Source organism: Triticum aestivum, chromosome 7B (genome assembly GCF_018294505.1).
Source record: "Triticum aestivum cultivar Chinese Spring chromosome 7B, IWGSC CS RefSeq v2.1, whole genome shotgun sequence".
Taxonomy (NCBI): Eukaryota; Viridiplantae; Streptophyta; class Magnoliopsida; order Poales; family Poaceae; genus Triticum; species Triticum aestivum.
Window position 1 is genome coordinate 408,197,202 of NC_057813.1, and position 21,023 is coordinate 408,218,224.

A 21,023-nucleotide genomic window follows, 5' to 3' on the forward strand; every position below is an offset into this window, starting at 1 on the left:
AGAAAGGTACATTTGCATTTTGGTTCTGTATATGTAGTACTTTCACTGATATTTTTTTCCTATACAAACATACAAGGCGCAAGCATTGGGAGAAACAAATTCACCAAAGTTTGAAGGAGCTCATCCATCCATTGAGAGCATTGCAGCTTTCCACATGTCGTAGATTAATCCAGCTGTTTTAGTTGCATCAGATACTCCATCCTTCAATTGTATTGCCAATGTCACTTAAACATATGTAATAATAGAAAATAGGACATTGGAAGGATGTCACATGATGACCACAAGTATAGGGGATCAATAGAAGTCCTTTCGATAAGTAAGAGTGTCAAACCCAACGAGGAGCAGAAGAAAATGACAAGTGGTTTTCAGCAAGGTAATTTCTGCAAGCACTAAAATTGTAGGTAACAGGTAGTTTGATAGCAAAATAATTTGTAACGAGCAAGTAACGGTAATGGTAAATAAAGTGCAGCAAGGTATCCCAATCCTTCTGTGGCAAAGGACGGGCCAAGACGGTCTCTTATAATAAGCAAAGCGTTCTTGAGGGCACACGAGAATTTCACCATGTCACTTTCATCATGTTGGTTTGATTCGTGTTCGCTACTTTGATAATTTGATATGTGGGTGGACCGGTGCTTAGGTGTTGTTCTTACATGAGCAAACCTCCTACTTATGATTAACCCCCTCGCAAGCATCCGCAACTACGAGAAAAGTATTAAGATAAAATCTAACCATAGCATTAAACATATGGATCCAAATCAGTCCCTTATGAAATAGCGCATAAACCATGGTTGAAGCTTCTGTCACTCTAGCAACCCATCATATAATAACTACTCCACAATGCATTCCCTTAGGCCCAAATATGGTGAAGTGCCATGTAGTCGACGTTCACATGACACCACTAAGGGAATCACACCATACATATTGTCAAAATATCAAACACATATCAACTTCATATTTTTACTTGCAACCTGACTTCTCCTGTGACCTCAAGAACAAATGTAACTACTCACAAATGATAATCATGCTTAAGATCAGAGGGGTATTAAATAGCATAATGGGTCTGAACATATAATCTTCCACCAAATAAATCATATAGTAATAAACTACAAGATGTAATGAACACTCCTAGTCACCCACATGTACCAATCTGAGGTTCCGGTACAAAGATTGAACACAAGAGATTAAAGAGAGTTTGAGAGGAGATGGTTCTGTTGAAAATGTTGGTGAAGATTGCCCTCCCCATGATGCGAGTGTTGTTGGTGATGGCGATAGCTTAGATTGCCCTCCCCATTTTGCGTCACTTGTCGAGACTAGCCATCATACATACCATATCATATTGGTATCATCTTGGTATCATCATATCATCCCTTGTGTGACAAGATTGTTCCCTCATATACATAATTGCTATCTTGGTTTGTGCATTTTGCATAAGTGGTCATACAAAAAAAAGAGAATAAGCTTTTAAGGAAAAAAGAAAAAGAGATCAAAGAGCTTGTAAGCAATAGCCATAGCATCATACCACATTGCACATAAGATTTTCATATCCTATCATCTTGGATCATCTTGAGAAGAACACTGGGAACATCATACACATAGAATTCTTGAGATATAATGCTCATACATTTTGCATCTTATAGGTTGTGCACAAGTGTCGTATCCGCCTATGGAGCGATCGTGCTAGCGTCTCTCTTGAGTTGTGCAACACGAGCATTTTCCATGGATTCCACATTTTGTGCTCATTCCTTGGTTGCACGACCCCATTTATCTATCCGTGTGTGTGTTCCCGTGTGCAACCCATTGCTATTGGTCTACTTGTTTAACTTGTGTATTTGTGAATCTTTTCCAACATTATTGACTCTTGCTAACATTTTGCATCAAACTTTTGTGCGACTATCCTCACCGAGCTCCACCATAAGCCTTACTTGCGTAGGTGTGAGAATTGACAAGATCTGGTACCAATTGTGTTATTTCCTTGATACGTTATTGAGTGATCATTGATCCATCTTCAACATTGGAAAGGTACATTTGGTCAAGTTATTTCCTTTCTTCCACTCACATTTGCTCGAGTTTTGTGATGGATAGGCAAGGCATTTCATATGCCATTAAAATAAACCCAATTTGCACATATAGCATAGATGACAAGCCCATGGTTATTAGCATTTGTTTTTCTTGTGATGATATTGATATGCTCCCTTTGCATCATTTATCTCATATGCCATGCCATGAACATCTAGCTTCGGATATGCATTGTTTTGGATGCTGTCCATTTTCTCCATATGATGTTTTCGCTATTGCTAATGAGGAGACCACCATAGTTTCCTCATCCATATTAGGAGATTTTGATCCACCCCATCCATTGAATGATTCAATTGATTGTGTGCACCATATGCATCCCATGAATAAAAATGCTCTTATTCTACCACACACTTGCTATAATTGTATGCTCAATTTGCATCCCCATCGTGTTATACATAGCAACTATTCATTCATGATGGATGACATGTTCTTATACCATGCAACAAATTTCTTTTAGCATTACTTATCTTGCTAACTCACACGTGCACATACACATCATCATGGATGATGTGTACATTTACCACGCACACACTTTCTTTGGCTTGTTTCTATTTTGTGTAGGTACCCATACTTACTCGTCAACTGCGCAAGACCATGAGTTGACGAAACGAGCTCTAGAGAGCAACGATGCCTTGGGAACCCGTGAGTTGTGTCACCAACCGAGCAACGACTCCGCGCATTCCTTCTACATGGCCCTCACATGGTTATGGGTTATATACCACTTCTCATTGTATGCCCATATTGCCATGCTCACTTTGCATGCTATGCTCATTTCTTTACATTTGCCATGCATTTGTGACCCATGCTTTGCATTACACATGATGATTGATTTTAGTACTTGTATGTGTATTTGCAAGCTTGGTGGAGATATTGCTTGTTATTTCCATGTTCCATTTATGCCACATTCCTACGATGGTACTATGATCTTGCTTTGTGCTCGTGCTCGGGATATGTCATGTGCATTACCTATATCTATTATTTGTTCACGTGACATGCTTGCCATGATTTCCTCTAGTGTGTTGCATCTTCGCTCCACTAGTTTGCATGACTTGATTTATATGCTTCTTCATGTTGCATCCCATTCTTGGATTACTTGCTCCTATCATATGTTTGGTTGCAACAATGTCATTACTTCACATATGCCATGCCCAATTGCTTGTCACATGATTGATTTGATTGCCTCACACATGATGAACAATTGCTCTTTCTATCGTGTTGAGTGCCACATGATTTTCACTACACCCTATGCACATTATGCTTGGATTTCCTGCACTTGCCCCATGTGTTTAGACATTTCATTTCATTTGGTGTTGTGAATGACTCTTATGCCTACCATAGACCATTCATTGAGAGTCTTATGCATGATTACTATGAGCTTGAGGTAGATGCTTATTCTCTTGAAACACATATTTGCATCGCTACCTCACATTTACATGCTTGTTTCCATGATGTCCTTGATTTGGCTCAATTTATGTGCTTACATGACATGTCACAATCCCTTGTCACACCATATGCTATGCTTGATGACGACACTTGTTTGGTGAATCACCTCTTGAATGCTTGGTTTTGCACTAACGCTAACCACATTTGTTTTTCCAAGTGTTTATTGTCCTTGCTCCTTTTGAAGGAATCACAGGACGGTACGACATTCGAGAGCACCCATTTCGAGCTTCAACATGATAAGTGCTTGGTGGTTGTCCACACCTACATGGCGACGCCCTCTCTTTCCCATGGTGATGAAGATCACGATCCATGGACGGATCTCTCCCAAGGGGGGGGGAGATGATGCGGAGCATCCCTCGTTCATCCTCATGGACGTTCCATCACCACCGCAAGCATGAAGAGTACCAATGACAAGAGTCCGCGCACGCGTCATCGAAACTGAGGTTGACTCCTTCCTCTTCGAACTCCATTCGAATTCACACGAGAATCAGGTTCTACCTCAAACGGAATTGTTGTGCATTCTTAGGTACCAAGAAGAAGTCCATGAAGAAGCTAAGAGGGAGACCCAAGCACATATGGAGGAGGAGAAGGAAGGAAAACGCCCGAAGCGTGAAGACTCGGAGGCTCTGGAACCCCCGGGTGCCCGACCCTCCATGCCTCGGGTGCCCGGGCCTTCGGCCGCCGGCTGGGCACTGGCCTTGGCCACTCCGGGTGCCCGGCCCCCAGCCTGGGCGCGGCGCCATCGCCCCGGGTGCCCGGCCTTCCACTGCTGGCCCTCCCCACTGGGTGCCCGGGCCACTACCCCCGGGTGCCCGGCCTCCCCCGCCTGGCACTGACTTGGGCCACCCTGGGTGCCCGGCCAAATGGCCCCGGGTGCCCAGCCCTCCTTCAGCCGCAGCCCGGCGCGTCCCTGACCACCCTCGGTGCCCGGGCCTCACACCCCCGGGTGCCCGGACCCCTCCTCCATGCCTGCGAGCATTTTCGGGTTTTGACCCTTGTATCCCCCCTTTCTCTCACAACTCGTCCCTAGGCTATATAAACTCCTTCCCTAGCTCATTTGGAAGGATAGCAAAGTATATGACATGATTTAGTGAGCTTTGCTCCTTGTACCTCCTCTTGAGAGAGAGATACCTATCCCATGGAGATCAAGACCTCCTATGGAGAAGATCCCTAGTGGATTCAAGCCCCCCATCTTGGGAAAGATCCCCATCATAGGATCATCAAGACCTCTCTCCTCATAGGATTGGGATGAACTAGTTACCTTGTATCTTTCCTTTGTTGTCCTTAAATTATTGTGATCTCTTGTGTGCTCTTGGATCTAGCATTTGTGTGATTGGATCTAGTCAATTTGAGTGTTTTCCCTCTCTCGTGTTCTTCGTGTTCTTGGGGATTTCCCCTCCAATTCGTGAAAGATCTCCATCTAGGGTTTCACCCTACAATAGGTCACCTTGGAGCCACATTCCATTGTGGTGAAGCTTCGTGGTGGTGTTGGAAGCCTCCAATTCGGTTATGGAGATTGTCCCAACCTTGTTTGTAAAGCTCCGGTTGTCGCCTTCAACGGCACCGCTAGTGGAATCACGGCGTCTCGCATTTGTGTGAGGGCGTGAGGAGATTAAGATGTTCCTAGTGGCTTCTTGGGGAGCATTGTGCCTCCACCCTGCTCCAACGGATACGTACTTCCTCTCAAAGGGAAAGAACTTTGATAACACATCCTTGTCTTCACCGGCTCCACTTGTGGTTACCTCTTACCTTTACTTTGTGCAAGCTTTATTTGCGTTGTACCCTTTGCTTGCTTGTGTTATTGTTGTTGCTAGCATCATATAGGTTGCTCACCTAGTTTACCCCTTCCCTCGAGTCAACCATATCGATCCTTTCAGACATGCTCGCCGAGGTCCGCCAGCCAGTCGACGCACTCCTTGAGTCTGGTGAAGTAGGAGAGGATGGAGGAGGAGCGTTGGTAGATGTGGCGGAACTCGGTGGCGAGCACGACGAGCCGGTGCCCTCAGTTCTCCAGGAAGATGGAGCCGATGGAATCCCAGACTTCGGCAACGATGGCACCACGCCAGTGTAGTAAGACGAAGATCTCAGGACTGACCCTGTTGTACTGCCATGAGAGGATGTGTGCGTCGTCCTGGAGCCATGCGGTGTCCGAGCGGCGCGAAGACCCGGTGAGGTGGTCAGTGACGCCAGACTCCTGGAACTGCACATCGAAAAGAGTATGTCATTGGGATAAGTTGGGAGGATTGATTCTAAGCACGATAGGGACGTGTTGGTTGATAAAAACGCCGACGAGTAGCGACTGGTTGGGCACCGCCGACGAGGAGCTCGCCTCGAGATAATGGCGAGCGAGCAGCGCGCCCTATGCAAGGGCATCGGGGGTGAGGAGCGGCATGGAGCGGATGGGGCTCGGGGCGCCGCTGCTTAGCTCGGAGGGTGGCAGAGGGGAAGGAGTCGGCGGTGGTGGCAGAGGGATTGCCGTAGCCAAGAGCGGGGTGCAACGGAAGGGAGGTTTAGAGGAACCTGGTAACTGATACCATGTAGAGTAGTATTGTGAGAGAGAAGATGCACCTTGGGTGCTCTCATTCCATACATATGAATATATAGTACATGTACACAGCGCAACAGCGCACAGAGAGAGTTTGGCGACGTGCGCATGCAGAGAGATCGTGGGCAGGTACATGGGTACCATGTATGTGCATGGGATCGTCATGCAACTGCTAACACCAGGGATCAAGCCCTAACAAATTAACTTGATTACATGACAAATCTCATCGAACTTCATCACCGTCCAGTAAGCCTACGAAGGAATTACTTACTCCAAGTGGTGAGTATTATGGAATTGTTGATGGGAGGATTGATGATGACGACGCCGATGAATCCCCCTCTCCGGAATCCTGAACGGACTTCAGATCAAGCCTCCAGATGAAGAACAGGAGCTGACGGCGGCTCTGTATCGTAAAACGCGGTGATTCCTTCTCTTTGTTTTTTTCTCTGCAAGATGGTACTTATGGAATTGAAGTTAGGGCTAACGGAGGCTTGTGGGACCCACGAGCTCACACAGCGCGCCCCCTGAGCTTGTAGCTCTCTGGTAGCCCCCCTCAATTAGTTCTCTTCGCCAATAATTTTTAATATATTCTGAAAATAATCATCGTATATTTTTAGCCCAATCTGAAAACTTTTATTTCTACAAAAAAAATAATTTTTATTTCTACACAAAAATAACACCTGGTAGTTCTGCTGAAAACATTGTCAGTCCGAGTTAGTTTCATTCAAATAATGCAAAATAGAGTCCAAAGCAAGAGCAAAAGTGTTTGAAAAAGTAGATGCGTTTGGAACGTATCAAGGGGCATGGGAGTGGCGCTCAAGATGGCAACGGGGCCCCGAAACCCGTATCCCCGCGGGTTTTTACCCTATTAGGGGACAGGGATGGGCGTCTTTTCATCCCCGTGGGGCTGTTGCTAGGCACATTATACAACCCGACATGTTTCGTGGGTTTACACCTATTTCGATAGTCCCCGAACCCGAAACCCGACAATACCTGGCAAAATATGATCTTGTTTGTTGTTGAAATATGCTTATATTTGTTGTGAAATGGGGTATTGTATTGTGCTAAAAATGGTACTTGTAGTTGTTGTTATTTATCTTTGTTCTCAAGTTATGCTGCTAGAATATGCTCCTTGTAGCTGTTGAACTATGTAGTATTGTATTGTGCTGAAATTTGCCCAAGTTATGCTACTGAAATATGCTCTTTTTGTTGCTGAGATGCTATTTTTTTGTTGCTAATATGATTGCTTAAATATACCGATTTCCCCGTGGGTTTAGAAAACCCGACGAGTTTATGGGATGGGTAAAAGGCTGCCTCCGCAGACGGTGACAGGGTCAGGGACGGGTTTGTGATTTTCTCGTGGGGGTGGGTTTGGATAGGCAAAACCCGATGGGTTTCGTCCCTGTTGCCATCTTGAAGTGGCGCCAACTATTGAGGGAGAGTAAAGATCAACCCTAAGAGGTGCGTCCACTCTTTTTTATAGACTTTCGAGGTGGACTCAACACTTGAACCCACTAAAAGTTTACATCCATTTTTCACTCAAATCCAATCCAAATGGGCTACATCCCTTTAAGTGTGCGACCCTATAGGTTCACATACACATGAACACGAGCATATAGTTGATAGCGGCTCCTAGCAGAACATGTCAAATCCTTAAGTGTGTGACCCTATAGGTTCACGTACACATGAACACGAGCATATAGTTGATAGCGGCTCCTAGCAGAACATGTCAAATCCCATGCGTGTGTGAAGCTGTTTGACAAACCTTGACAATGTATCGTATGCAACATTAATTTTTGCCTCACATTATATGTTATCAAGCTTAAGGCAAGTACTTATCACTCTTGGTAGGGTCGTCGACCCTCTTCTCGAAACCGTGATTACGAGTTTTAGTTCAGTGACCAACCATGCGTTTATCATATCATCTTTCATCATATATACAGCTAAAACTACAAACTATGCTCTGAATGAAAGAGAAGACAACCACTTGCATAGTATCGGACTTATGATCTCGTCATACATGTTAATCAAAACAAAATCACTAGGGTTAAAACAAAACCAGACGAGTTAACAGAAATTTTATGAAGCCTCATATGTCTACATCAAATATATAGCTCAAAGATATTTTTAACCAAGCACAGCCAGCTCTACAAACGACTGCCTTTAAAGTTCAAGCCAGCAAATTCTTCACGATAGAGTGCAGGATACGAGAACGTATTACAACTCATATCATGCTCTAGGACACTTGTGCAGCCACCAAGCGGGTGGAGAGCGTTCGGAGACACTCTCAATTTGTGACTCCCCCATGAAGACACTCTCAATTTGTGACTCCCCCATGATAACTGGCCACGGAAAAATCTCCAAACTTGTTGCAATCCCTGAATCATCTCTGAAATAGTACTGAGGCATCCTCAGCTCCTCTCTGTCATCATAGAAGTAGACGCTAAGAACTTCATCACCAACTTCATAACATCTTGAGCACCCATGACCGATGAATACTTTGTGACCAGGTAAATCATCTTGCTCAATCCAGCGGAGCTGGTCATCCTTGTCTTCGAGCTTGAACACTCTTATTCTCTCAGTCCGACGACCCACAATGTATCTGATTACCATCAGGAGCCCTGTTTGCACTGGAACAAGGTACCGCCATATTTGTTGGCCTTGTTCCACCAAAAATCTGTTTGCTGGTAAGTCATCCCGCAACATAACTCCAAGTCCTGACACTGGCTGCACAATCTGATTGCGATCAAAGACCAGCTTCACAACTTCTTCATCGTTGGTCAAGAGATAAAAAGAGCCATCCCTGTGGACTACATCCAGCAGCTCATCATCAAGTGGCACGTAGTTCCCCACTGCATCTTCCATCCTGTGACCTCCGATATACTCGCAATCGTCCCACAGTTCCATCGACTGGTTACAATAAGCTGCACGCTCAAATGGGCTATCTAAGGGACGCACAATAGCAACCACCACAAACCCATTGGGAGAACCTAGGCAGCCAGCTATAGCACCTACCCTCACTTCAACATCAACTCTTCCCCCATGAGAAGACATTTGCTGCGGAAGAGGGATAACGCGTCCAGTGCTCAAGTTGTAGAGCTGGTTCCTGTGTAGTATAGCTTATTTTTCATCAGCCTCAATCTTGTTTACTGGGGTTTTAGTGTCATCAGCCAGAAGAATCCAATCGCCTTCATGTGCTCCAGTGATTCATTTAGCTCTCCTGACACTGTCCGGGAGGCGAAGTCGGTGTACGGCTTGTCCATCAGTGCTGTAATAGGTAGGTTTCGTGGTTGATGGCAATATAAGCCATGGCAGCTGCATGGGCCTTTTTGCACCATCTACCTTTGCCTTCCAAAACTTGTTCGCACAACGAAGGCGAGCCCAATCACCACGGCAAGAAATATTATTCAGCAGCTTCTCTATCACATCCAACGGCAACTCTGATAGTCCTGTCTTTGTGGCACCGGGTTCAGCACATGTTTCTGCATTATCCTGGGCATAAAAAAACATAAACATCTCATATTCTTCCATCAGTGTATACATTTAAACTACAGTATGTTTAGCTTTATCAAAGAACGACAATAATCTTTGTAAGGCTCAACTAACATTGAAGTCAGAGCAACATTCATGAGGCAGAGATGGCATACATTTTGAACCCAGCAAGCATAACACAAAAAATAGGAGGTTTACCTTGAGGTACTCCTTGATCTGATCAGCATGAGGGTAGGAGTAATTTGTCTCAGTAGCAATAGCAAGCACATTTTTGTACCCATTGACGAACATATGAGCTGCAGCAGCCATGGTTGGGTACGAGAGTGCCAAAGACAATGACGCAACCATACAAATACTAGAAGAGAACTTCTCAGTCAGGTCTTCGTCCGTGAGGTCAAGAACCTCAGGGCTGAAGACTAACCCATTTTCATAAATATTTGTGATCACAAGGCCATAGGAGAATGGGCGGATACCGAGCTTGGCAAGCAGGGCAGCCTCGGACGAGCCCACCTTGTCACCCTTCTTGATGAGGTCCACCGGGGCCAGGATTTCAACAGTGCCCTTATTGATCTTGGTGGGGATGTTAAGCACCTGAATGAGAAAAAAACACGGCAGGGGTGAGAACTCTTGCTTAGCACTGAGTACACTGCAGTGTTATCACCAATGGTTCTCACCTGGAAGAAAGAAGTTTGGGAGGGATCCAGACCAGTGTTGCCAGGGGGAACCACCACATCAATAGGAGCAACCAGCCCAACACGAGCAGGGGCCCCAACCTATTGTACAACAAAAACAAGATCAACGTCACTGACTCACCAGGTCACAAAGATAAAACATGGCTAAACTAGAAATGTTTTAAAAATTAGATAATCAATGAATATATTCTCGGTAGTTCACAGTTTCACACAAAACAGTTCTGTGGGCTACTTGAAAAAATGAAACATAAATGCAAAGACAACAATTCATTAATTTCCAGTTGCAATCCAAACTCCCCGAAGTATTTATATCTACTGTACAAGTATTAATGTATAATGCAGCAGTGTTCACAATACAAATTTAAAGCACAAATCCACATTTGGCAAAAAAAAGGCAGCCCGGTGCATGTAGCTCCCGCTTGCGCAGGGTCCGGGGAAGGGTGACCTCATGGTCACAAGGCAGCAGCTTTACCACTGCGCCAAGGCTCGCCTTCCACAAATCCACGTTTGAGATGCAAAATAACATTCATAGTCGCCTATACAGTACTCCCTCCGTAACATAATATAAGACGTTTTTTGACACTGTCATGGAATCTAAAAACGTCTTATAAAATGTTTCATAGGGAGTATATCCGTATACTCCATGACGACATTAATAGTACTACTGCATAAAAATATAAGTAAAGTTTCAGACAAATAAGCGCTAACCATCCAATATTCATATTTATCACCAAACCAATAATCTGTTTTAAAAGTGAATCATCGCCAGATTCATGCAACCAAGATCGCACGATTGCAGATGAGTAATGCATGCAGCATTGGAACACAATAACCACTTGAGATCTCCAACCTCTTCCATAAGAACCACGAATGATCCAGATCTAGAACCGACTCCCATATAACTAAAGCAACCATGCTTGTGCAATTTTGGCAGACTTGCGTTAAGATTGAATTATTATTAAATCCATGCAACCTAACATTACTTTCCATAAATAGTAATTACAGAATTAACATAGACAGCAATGAACAAGATGAGGTTTTAATTATCCATGCAGCGGTGTCGGAATACAAACTCAAAGGACAGGTCCATACAGTATTATCATTATGGTTCATGACAGCATGCAACAGGAAATACTACTGCATACAAATACAGGAAGCACCAACCGCCATATTCCTATTGTTACATATCCATACTACTCCCCTCCGTCCGGAAATACTTGTCGGAGTAATGGATAAAAATGGATGTATCTAGAACCAAAATACGTCTAGATACATTCATTTCTCAACAGGTATTTCCGGACGGAGGAGTAAAATTTAAGGTTTGTCGGAATGTTCCACATTAAATGATCAATGGAAATATTCTCAAATCTCAATAGTTCACACAAGTCAGTTCTGGGGAATACTTGGTACCTAAGCTGCAACACTAAATAAAAGAAACTTCCATACCATCCCCGCAAATTAGAGTAGACAAGAATTCATTAATCTCCAATTATTATCTTGCCAAATACCTGATGTATTTATATCTACTGCGCGAGGTTTTAATATAATCAGTGCAACAACTTTCACAATACATAATCAAAGGACAAATATATGTTTGAGATGCACAATAAAGATCTCACATGTTCTCCTCTGTCTAATCAAAATCTTCACCCACCCATATGACGGTGCATCAATATACTCAATGAAGATATGCAACACAAAATACCATTGCATTTAGGTAAAATTTCATACAAATAAGCACCAATAATCCCATAAGAAAAAGCACCAACAATAATACTACAACCTCCGGCTTGTGCTACACTGCTATTTGCATTATTGAAGACACAAGTTGTATCCCAACCAACAAGCTGTTTTACTACTGAAGAATCGTCAAAGTCATGCACCCAAGTGACCCTCTAATAATTAAAACAAGATACAAACTGCAAATTTATCTTGAACATAAGAACTAAGCCAGCAGCAACAAGCAATAACCACTTCAGATCTCTAACCCCTACCATAATAGGGAGTGTTGTGTTTGAACCCCTAGGATATTCATACAGATAATTTTCGTCCCATAAATGATATAGATTTGGAACCGTCTCCCATCTAATCACAAAGATGCATAGTCAAATACCCAAGTAACATGCTTTGTCTTGCACAGAATTACTATTACACCCAATAATCATTCCCGTGACTGGTAATTACAGCACTAGCAAAGAAACCAGACGAGTTAGGCAGCAATCAAGGACAAGGGCAGGCGTACAGGAGCTAATTCACCTTGTACATGGCGACCTCCTCGCGAACCTTCTTGAGGTCAGCCTTGGTGAAGATGAGACCGACGTTTCCCTTCAATCAGTAACAGCAGCAGCACCAAATTAAAGGACGCATACTGATAAACGATGAATCATGGGCGCACACAGGGAAAGATGCAAGATCCGGCCGAGAGACTTACTTCGAGTAGCGGTATGATAGCCTTGATCTTGTCGTTGCCCGTCGCCTCGGCGTGCACCTTGATGCAGCGGCGGATGAGGGTGTTCTTCCCCATGAGCAGCTCCGACTCGCCGCGGATGCCCCTACGGACGGCCGCGAGCTGGGTGGAGCCGACGTGGTCTGCCTCCACTATGAGCACACTGGAGTACTCATTCAGCAACTTACAAAGCTTCATGTCGTAGTCTCGCTTCCTGTCGATCTTGGGGACATTTTTCTTGACCCGCATCGCTACCCGCCTGAAACCCTAACCCTACGGGGTGAGCTCGCAGAGATGTGAGTGGCGCGGGGATTGTGGGTGGCGAGAGGGGCGCCCCTATAGCTTTCAGCGAGACCTTTTTTTTCGAGAGAATTCCTTATTTGGCCCTTTCTTAAAATATGCTTTTCTTTTTGGCCCTGCAAAATTATTTTTTCCTTTTTTGACACCTAAACTTCATTTTGTTTCCTTAATGACATTTTCATCACTTTTGGCCGCTAACACAATCAGGTGCAATCAAAAAAGTCGGATTTACCCCTGCTTTAGTTCACAGGTAGAATGAAGAAGAAACCCCATGACCGAACTTCTCTCCTTATTTCCCACCCTGGGTCGATGCTGCTGCTGCTCATGGCGAGGCGGAGGGTGACGGATGGTCGACCTCGGCATCCATGGAACGGCGTGTGCCCATGCGCGTGTTCCAGCACTGCTGGCCGGTCGTGGTCTTCTTTGTTGGTGTTAACTACGAGTATAGGACAGTAGCATCCCATACATGTATGCTTGATTACTTGTGTGTGAACGTGTCTGTGTAGGACTGGTGTCACTACACCACGGTAGCTAAAAGAAGGCATAGGAGTTGTGTATGTGTGCAACGCCGGGCTACGTAGCTAGCTATGCTAGCCGACTAAGTTTTTTTACCGGTGGAGGGAGGTACCGGTATAGAATCGGCCACAAACATTGCTTTGAGATTGGTGTGGCTAGTAGACCTCATTTTCTCTCTTTTAGCAATACCAAGCTTATACAAATAGATATACAGGGTTGGCGGGTCCACACAGTACTTTTTGTCACGTGACAGGGTGAGGAAGGGGATGGACGAGCTGCATGCACACACACTAAATACTTGCATTTTATTTTCCATACACATTATAAAATGTTGATAATTTTGAACTAAATATCCAGTTTTGAATATTTTATATTTTAATTCAGGGCGGCAAGACCTGTAAACAGAATCAATCTTGGATGCGTTGGCTAGTTTGAATTTTACCTGTAAAACAAGAACCTACACGAGGCATGCAACTCGTACTTGACGGAAGGCAGTGCATGTGGCAGGAGTTACCGGAGCTGCGCGGCAGCAGCCGTGCCGCCATGTGAAAGAGGAGGCAGAGGTTGGACGACACAACAACGCGACTGCCTCATTCCGGGCGAACCATCTCAGCGTCGGCCTGCTCGTGGCTGACAGACGCTCTCGTCGTCCTCGTTTGCGTGCCCGCGTGGTGGTGTAGCTGCCGGCGCGCGCGGTCTACTACTTGTTTGGAGGATTTATTATGTGTACTGTAGTTTTAAATGTGTGTTAGTTAGAAGATTTAGGAGTATGTATCGGAGTACTTTGAACGTGATAAATTGTACTTTTTTGTTGAGGGTGTGATAAATAGTACTTATCATAGATATGATTATGCAAGTTGAACAGGTGTTTTCCTCTTTTGTATGCACGGATCAATTTAGCTAAGGAAAAATTTTATTGAAGTGCATATATATGCAAAACATCAATGAACATATTTCATAAAATCAGTGGTTACTTTTTTACATAAATATCCTCAGTCACATAGTGCACTAGGGGTAAAATGGTCTTTTCATCTCACACTTAACATTATTAGTGACTAAAGGAGACGGAAATGTCATCGAGGGAACAAAATAAACTTTGTGTCAAAAAGGGAAAATATTTTATTTTGGGCCAAAAAGGGAAACAGATTTTAAGAAAGGGCCAAATAAGGAATTCTCTCTTTTTTCAGACCTAGCGAACCCTCGCTGTAGGATAGCGAGATGGGCCAGCCTAGGAGCGCGGGAGGCCGAAGCACCCTTTCTATTTTCGTTTTTTTATTTTACTTTTGTTTACACTTCTTAATATATATATATATATATATATTACAGACAACACTCTTTGAAAGCATTTGGAATTTTTTAAATGTGTATAGAGTAATTTTTTATCATGTATGTAAAAAATGTTAATTATGCATTTGTTTTTCTATTGAAAAAAATGTTAGACACATATTTGAAAAGTTGTTGAACAAGTATTTTAAAAATGTTGGTCAAGCATTTGGAAAATGTTAAATATGTATTAAAAAATGTTGACCTTTGTGTTAAAAATGATGAAACAATTTATCATGTATATAAAAATGTTAATCAAACATATAAAAAATGTAAATCAAGCATTTGGAAAATATTAAATGTGTGTAGGAAAAATATTGACCATGTATTCAAAAAATGAAAAAAAATTGATCATGTACATAAAAATGTTAATCAAGCATTTGAAAAAATGTTGAACAAGTATTTGAAAAATGTTATCTAGCCTTTGGAAAATATTAGATATGTATAGAAAAAATGTTGACCATGTATTAAAAAAGGATGACAAAAAATTCATCATGTATATAAAATTGTTAATCAAACATTTGGAAAATGTTAAATGTGTACAGAAAAATATTGACCATGTATTAAAAATATCTTAAACTTGCATTTAGAGAATTTTAATCAAACATTTTAAAACATGTTAGATGTGTATAGAAAAAATGTGAACCATGTATTCAAAAAAATTTTAATCTGATATTTGAAAAATGTTAATCAAAAATTTGAAAAATGATAAACATGTATTCCAAAAATGTATAAGATATATAAAAAATGTGTATAGAAAAACAATGAAACCCGAGAGATAACATAAGAACAAACGATGAAAAAACGAGAAAGAAAGTAACAAAACAGATGAAAAATATAAAAACAAAGTGAAACTGAGAAAGAAATAAAGAAAAAAGAAAAAAAAAGAAAAAAAAGAAACACTAAGACAAACAAAACCGATGGAAAACAGAAAAAAAACGAAAACCAGCTCGTTTTGCCTAAAGTAGGCCGTGCCCAACTAACTTATCACGAGCCGAGTGGTTACCAACTCTCGAGCTGTCAGGAGACCAGGGATCGATCCCTCAACGCCCTCCATTTCTTCCCAGTTTATTTAAGTTTGTGCGCACTAAATGGGCCGGCCCAATACTATTGTGCCTTGACGTGAGAAAAGCTCCGGTCTCGCTTAATGCAAGATATAGCTCTCGTGTGGCGAGTGGAGCAAAAGGATGGAGAGTGAAAAGGGCTTGCACGCAAACCTGGCCAAATGGGTCGGTCTTAGCATGCTGGGCCAACAACCCACGTGCTCGGCCCGTGTGGGTCTGGCCCGACAAGTGGATCATGCCAGCACGTAGCCCATCTAGGGTCGTGCCTGGGCCGCGAGGCTCGGCACGGGACGACCCGTTTAGGTTTTCTTAATACTTTGTAATTTTTTTATTTTTTGGATGTAATACATATTGTAGTAGCGTGGTTCTTGGAAATCCGTTGGTGCTCCTAGGAGCACGCGCTCCTCCACGCGAAAACAAATATTTCAAAGTATGAAAATTTTCCAAACAAAATTTTGGCCCATATATCTCGACATTATATGTGTGCACGTCAAGTTTTAGAGAAAACCGTCATTTTTGTGTGGCTTGTGTAAAAAAGACAAAATGATATCTTGTGAAAAACATTTTTCAACACCGGATTTTGTCTTTTTCACATGTGACACATAACTTGTCGGTTTTTCGCGTAACGACTCGTCCCTTCCATCACAATTCACAAAAGCAGTGAGGTGTCAAATCACAAAGCACGGATGAAGTAACCATCATTTTACTCTTCGCTGACTCCGCTTCTCCATCGTCTGCTTCGAGAAACCACCTTTACCGCATGCTAGACGACCAACGCTATTGTGCTTGGTTACTACCTCCATTTTTGTATACAAGGCAAGTATCAAAATTACAATTTGCAGAAGGCCACTAACACTAATTGAGGCAAGTGATAACATGCATGCGGAAGTGTGAAGGTTGGTTTGCATGGCACTGCATTAATCAAGCAATGAGGAGCGAAATGGTTAGCTTGTTGGGTGTTGGAGAAAAAAATACGTATTAATTGACACGTCAAACAAGGATTTGTATCGATCGATCCCGCGAAGGAAAGGGGAATTTGAGGATTTGCCACATGTTTGTTCGCCCTTTGAGGATTTGCCCCTATTTTCCTTGTCATCGATTATTTGCCACATGTTTCTCTAACTCCTGATGATTGTTCATACAGAATGTTTATCCAATCGCATGTTGGGGAAGATCTGTGCGGCCCGTGTGGTGGTCTGTAGGGGAAGAAGAAGAGGTGAGGAAGAAGAAGGGTCAGGAGACGTAGGATCTTCATCCAACCGCCAGAAATGGTCGACTGACCGAAATGATGAAAGTCAGGTGACTTGCATAAATATATGTTTTTACACAACAAAAGATCCCTAAAAACAACAACATGAAGAAAAAACTATCACTGCTCATGGAACGAGCCGGCCATCTCGTCTTTGGCTGCCGGCGTGAACTAACCGTAGCTGCCGACGTGTGTCGCCGCACCGTGGTTTTCCTCGGCCTCCAGGTACTCGTTCACGCGGAGCGTACGTGCGCTCTGCATGGGCGCGAGCACTGCCCGGTTCACGTCCACGACGTCCAATTCCGCCTGCATGAGTGCCTTGATGGCAGCGACATCCGCGTGCTCTGTGTTGAGTTAATCCTCCGCCGCCCGGTTCAAGTCGAGGACATCCGGTTCCGCCTACAGGAGGGCCTTGATGGCAGTAGCATCCGCGCGTTCCGCGTCAAGTTGAGCCTCCGCCGCCCGGTTCATGTCCACGACATCCGGTTCCGCCTGCAGGAGGGCCTCGATGACAGTGACATCCGCGCGCTCCGTGACGAGTCGAGCCTGCGCCACCCGGTGCTCCTTTAGGATCGCCAGGTTGAACGTCTGGTCCGCCTGCACCATGGGGGACCCGGACGCCGGCACGAAGTCGACATCCATCGTATCATAAGCATCGGGGGCCTTCTGGGCCACGACCTCCGCCATGGACACTGGATCGACTTCCTCCTCCTTAGAGCTTGGATCCAAAGGGCTCGGGGATTGGCCCGCATGTATATAAAATTGTTAATCAAGCATTTGGAAAATGTTAAATGTGTACAGAAAAAATATTGACCATGTATTAAAAAAATCTTAAACTTGCATTTAGAGAATTTTAATCAAATATTTTAAAACATGTTAGATGTGTATAGAAAAAATATGAACCATGTATTCAAAAAAATGTTAATATGATATTTGAAAAATGTTAATCAAAATTTTGAAAAATGATTAACATGTATTCCAAAAATGTATAAGATATATAAAAAAATGTGTATAGAAAAACAATGAAAACCGAGAGATAACATAAGAACAAACAATGAAAAAATGAGAAAGAAAGTAACAAAACAGATGAAAAATATAAAAACAAAGTGAAACTGAGAAAGAAATAAAGAAAAACGAAAAAAACAAGAAAAAAAAGAAACACTAAAAACAAAGAAAACCAATGGAAAACAGAAAAAATAAATAAAAACCAGCTCGTTTTGCCTAAAGTAGGTTGTGCCCAACTAACTTATCACGAGCCGAGTGTTACCAACTCTCGAGCTGTCAGGAGACCAGGGATCGATCCCTCAACGCCCTCCATTTATTCCTAGTTTATTTAAGTCTGTGCGCACTAAATGGGCCGACCCAATACTATTGTGCCTTGACGTGAGAAAAGCTTCGGTCCCGCTTAATGCAAGATATAGCTCTCGTGTGGCGAGTGGAGCAAAATGATGGAGAGTGAAAATGGCTTGCACGCAAACCTAGCCAAATGGGTCGGTCTTAGCATGCTTGGCCAATAACCCGTGCGCTCGGCCCGTGTGGGCTTGGCCCGACTGGTGGATCATGTCGGCACGTAGCCCACCTAGGGTTGTGCCTGGGCCGCGAGGCTTGGCACGGGACGGCCCGTTTAGTTTTTCTTAATACTTTTTTTGGGATGTAATACATAGTGTAGTAGTGTGGTTCTTGGAAATCCGTTGGTGCTCCTAGGAGCGCGCGCTCCTGCACGCGAAAACAAATATTTCAAAGTGTGAAAAATTTCCAAACAAAATTTTGGCCCCTATATCTCCACATTATATGTGTGCACGTCAAGTTTCGGAGAAAACCAACATTTTTTTTGTGACTTGTGTAAAAAAACAAAATGATATCTTGTGAAAAACATTTTTCAACACCGGATTTTGTCTTTTTCACATGCGATACATAAGTTGTCGGTTTTTCGCGAAACGACTCTGTGAGCATTTACAATGTCGAGATGTACGCGCCAAGTTTTTGTTTGGGATTTTTTGACATTTTAAAATATGTTTAAAACACATTTTAAAAACTAGGAGCGCGCTCTCCCATGTGCCAAAACGCCGCTCTCCCTCCTTTTGTGCTACACCAAAATAATATATTGAATGTGGTGTGTTGTTCAACGAACGAGCGTGCCTCAAACACATCGAGCGTAGTGTGTTATGCGTGTCTGCAACGAACGAATGACCGTGCCTCGATGGGCCGGCACTTCCTATTTAGCGCTGCAAGCGCCAGTTTGTATGCATTTTGCAAACTGGCGCCTGCAGACCTGTACGCTGGCCCAACTCAGTGTCCCTTCGTCTTTCTAAAACGCCGGACGCAGCTTTTTTGTGGCCGGTTGTAGCAAAAATCACGAAGCCATGTGTGATGTAGCAAAATGCGACACCGGTAGTACAAAATACGATGCCGGTTGTAGCATATTGTGATGCCAGTTGAAGCATCTAGCAAAAAAAGATGTTGGTTTCAGCATCCCTGTGACAACGGTGGTCACATGTAGCAAAAAACATGGTGCCCATGCGATGTAGCAAAAAGCAACGTTAGATGTAACTGTGTGGGACGCCGGTTGTACCAATTTGTGACAACGGTGGTAACATGCAGAAAAAACACGGGGCCGTATAATATAGAAAATCGTGAAGCCGGTTGCAGCTGCGTGGGAAGCAGCTTGTAGCAATTTGAGACAACAGTTGTAGCATTAGGGAAACTACAATGTGGGCTGGAGGTAGAAGAAGGGGAAGAGATAAAATAGAAAAGAGAGCCAGATGCGTAGGACCCGCCATGTGCGGGAGCAGATTTGCATGCAGCAGTTTTGCGGAAAAAATGGAGCGCGAACAAAGATTCGATCCGCTGACCTCCAGTTTGCTGAAACAATACGCTAACCACTAGGCTACATAGGCAGTTTCGCATGTTTCGATCCTTTCTTTTATTTAGATTGTCCCGCTTTTCCTTTTTTCCATTTTTTCTTCCTTATTTGATGAATTTTTCTTCAAATTCCTGAAGTTATTTCATTTTTCGATGAACTTTTCCTTCAAATCGATGAACTATTTTTGAAAATCGTGACCTTTTTTTCAAATTCAATGAACTTTTTTTTGAACTCGATGAACTTTTTTCAATTTGAATGAACTTTTTCAAATTCAATGAACTTTTTTCAAATCCGATGAACTTGTTTCCAATTCGATGAAATTTTCTCAAATTTGATGAACTTTTTTTCATAATAAATTAACTTTTTAACTCATAAACTCTTTTTGAATTTGCTAGTTTTTTAAAAATATATTGAACTTTTTTTATAAGATGAAGTTCTTTTGAATTCGTGAACTTTTTTTGAACACATGAACTTTTTTGATTTGGTGAACTTTTTTGCACGTTCATGAACTTCAGTTGAAATATATGAACATGTGTTGCAATAATTGAAACATCTAAACGTTATGTAGTATAAATAGCGCGTCTAACTTGCTGTTCTTAAACGATCCGTGCTGTAAATAGACACTTATAGTTAGTTGGTGAAGTGGTTAGCTGCTCTGAATGTAAGCGTTGTGTTGTGAGTTCGAATCTCGTTGACAGCAATTTTTTGCGGGTTTTTCTCCGCAGTGCGCGGTCCTGGACCGGCCCACCCAGACGTCGCTGCGAGCGCCCATTAGGTTGAGCGGCGCCTGTAGCACCCAATAGGAGCTCCCCAATGGGCCACTACTGCCTAAAGTGCGGGCGTGCCAAACGGGTTGTCGGCCCGTGCAGTGCGGGGGCCTTGCTTGGGCTAGGAAGGGCAGCAAGTCATCCCGCTTTACGCTTATCTAAAGCTAATGATGTCAGGGCTGAATGGTGTAATTTTAAGACATTATAACTGGGCACCTTTCCTCAGGTTATCAACCTTCGAAGCCGT

The 21,023-nt window shown here is 43.2% G+C and overlaps 1 protein-coding gene across 1 annotated transcript; it reads right to left on the bottom strand.

The window, feature by feature from the left end:
* Window positions 1-8,032: 8,032 nt before the first annotated feature.
* LOC123155917 (60S acidic ribosomal protein P0) lies at window positions 8,033-13,014 on the bottom strand. Its single transcript, XM_044574070.1, has 5 exons — window positions 12,680-13,014; window positions 12,505-12,573; window positions 10,231-10,329; window positions 9,755-10,147; window positions 8,033-9,556 (listed from the first exon to the last, which is right to left on the bottom strand). The coding sequence occupies exons 1-5, from the start codon at window positions 12,941-12,943 to the stop codon at window positions 9,272-9,274; spliced, it is 1,110 nt and encodes a 369-aa protein (XP_044430005.1). The 5' UTR covers window positions 12,944-13,014; the 3' UTR covers window positions 8,033-9,271.
* Window positions 13,015-21,023: the final 8,009 nt, after the last annotated feature.

What these genes read in the sequence shown, in the direction of transcription:
- LOC123155917 (XM_044574070.1), bottom strand. Translation starts at nt 12,943, where the DNA reads ATGCGGGTCAAGAAAAATGTCCCCAAGATCGACAGGAAGCGAGACTAC. An exon ending in CTATCATACCGCTACTCGAA is followed by an intron (nt 12,574 to 12,679) that starts GTAAGTCTCTCG and finishes TACTGATTGAAG; the next exon opens with GGAAACGTCGGTCTCATCTT. An exon ending in AGGAGGTCGCCATGTACAAG is followed by an intron (nt 10,330 to 12,504) that starts GTGAATTAGCTC and finishes GTTGTACAATAG; the next exon opens with GTTGGGGCCCCTGCTCGTGT.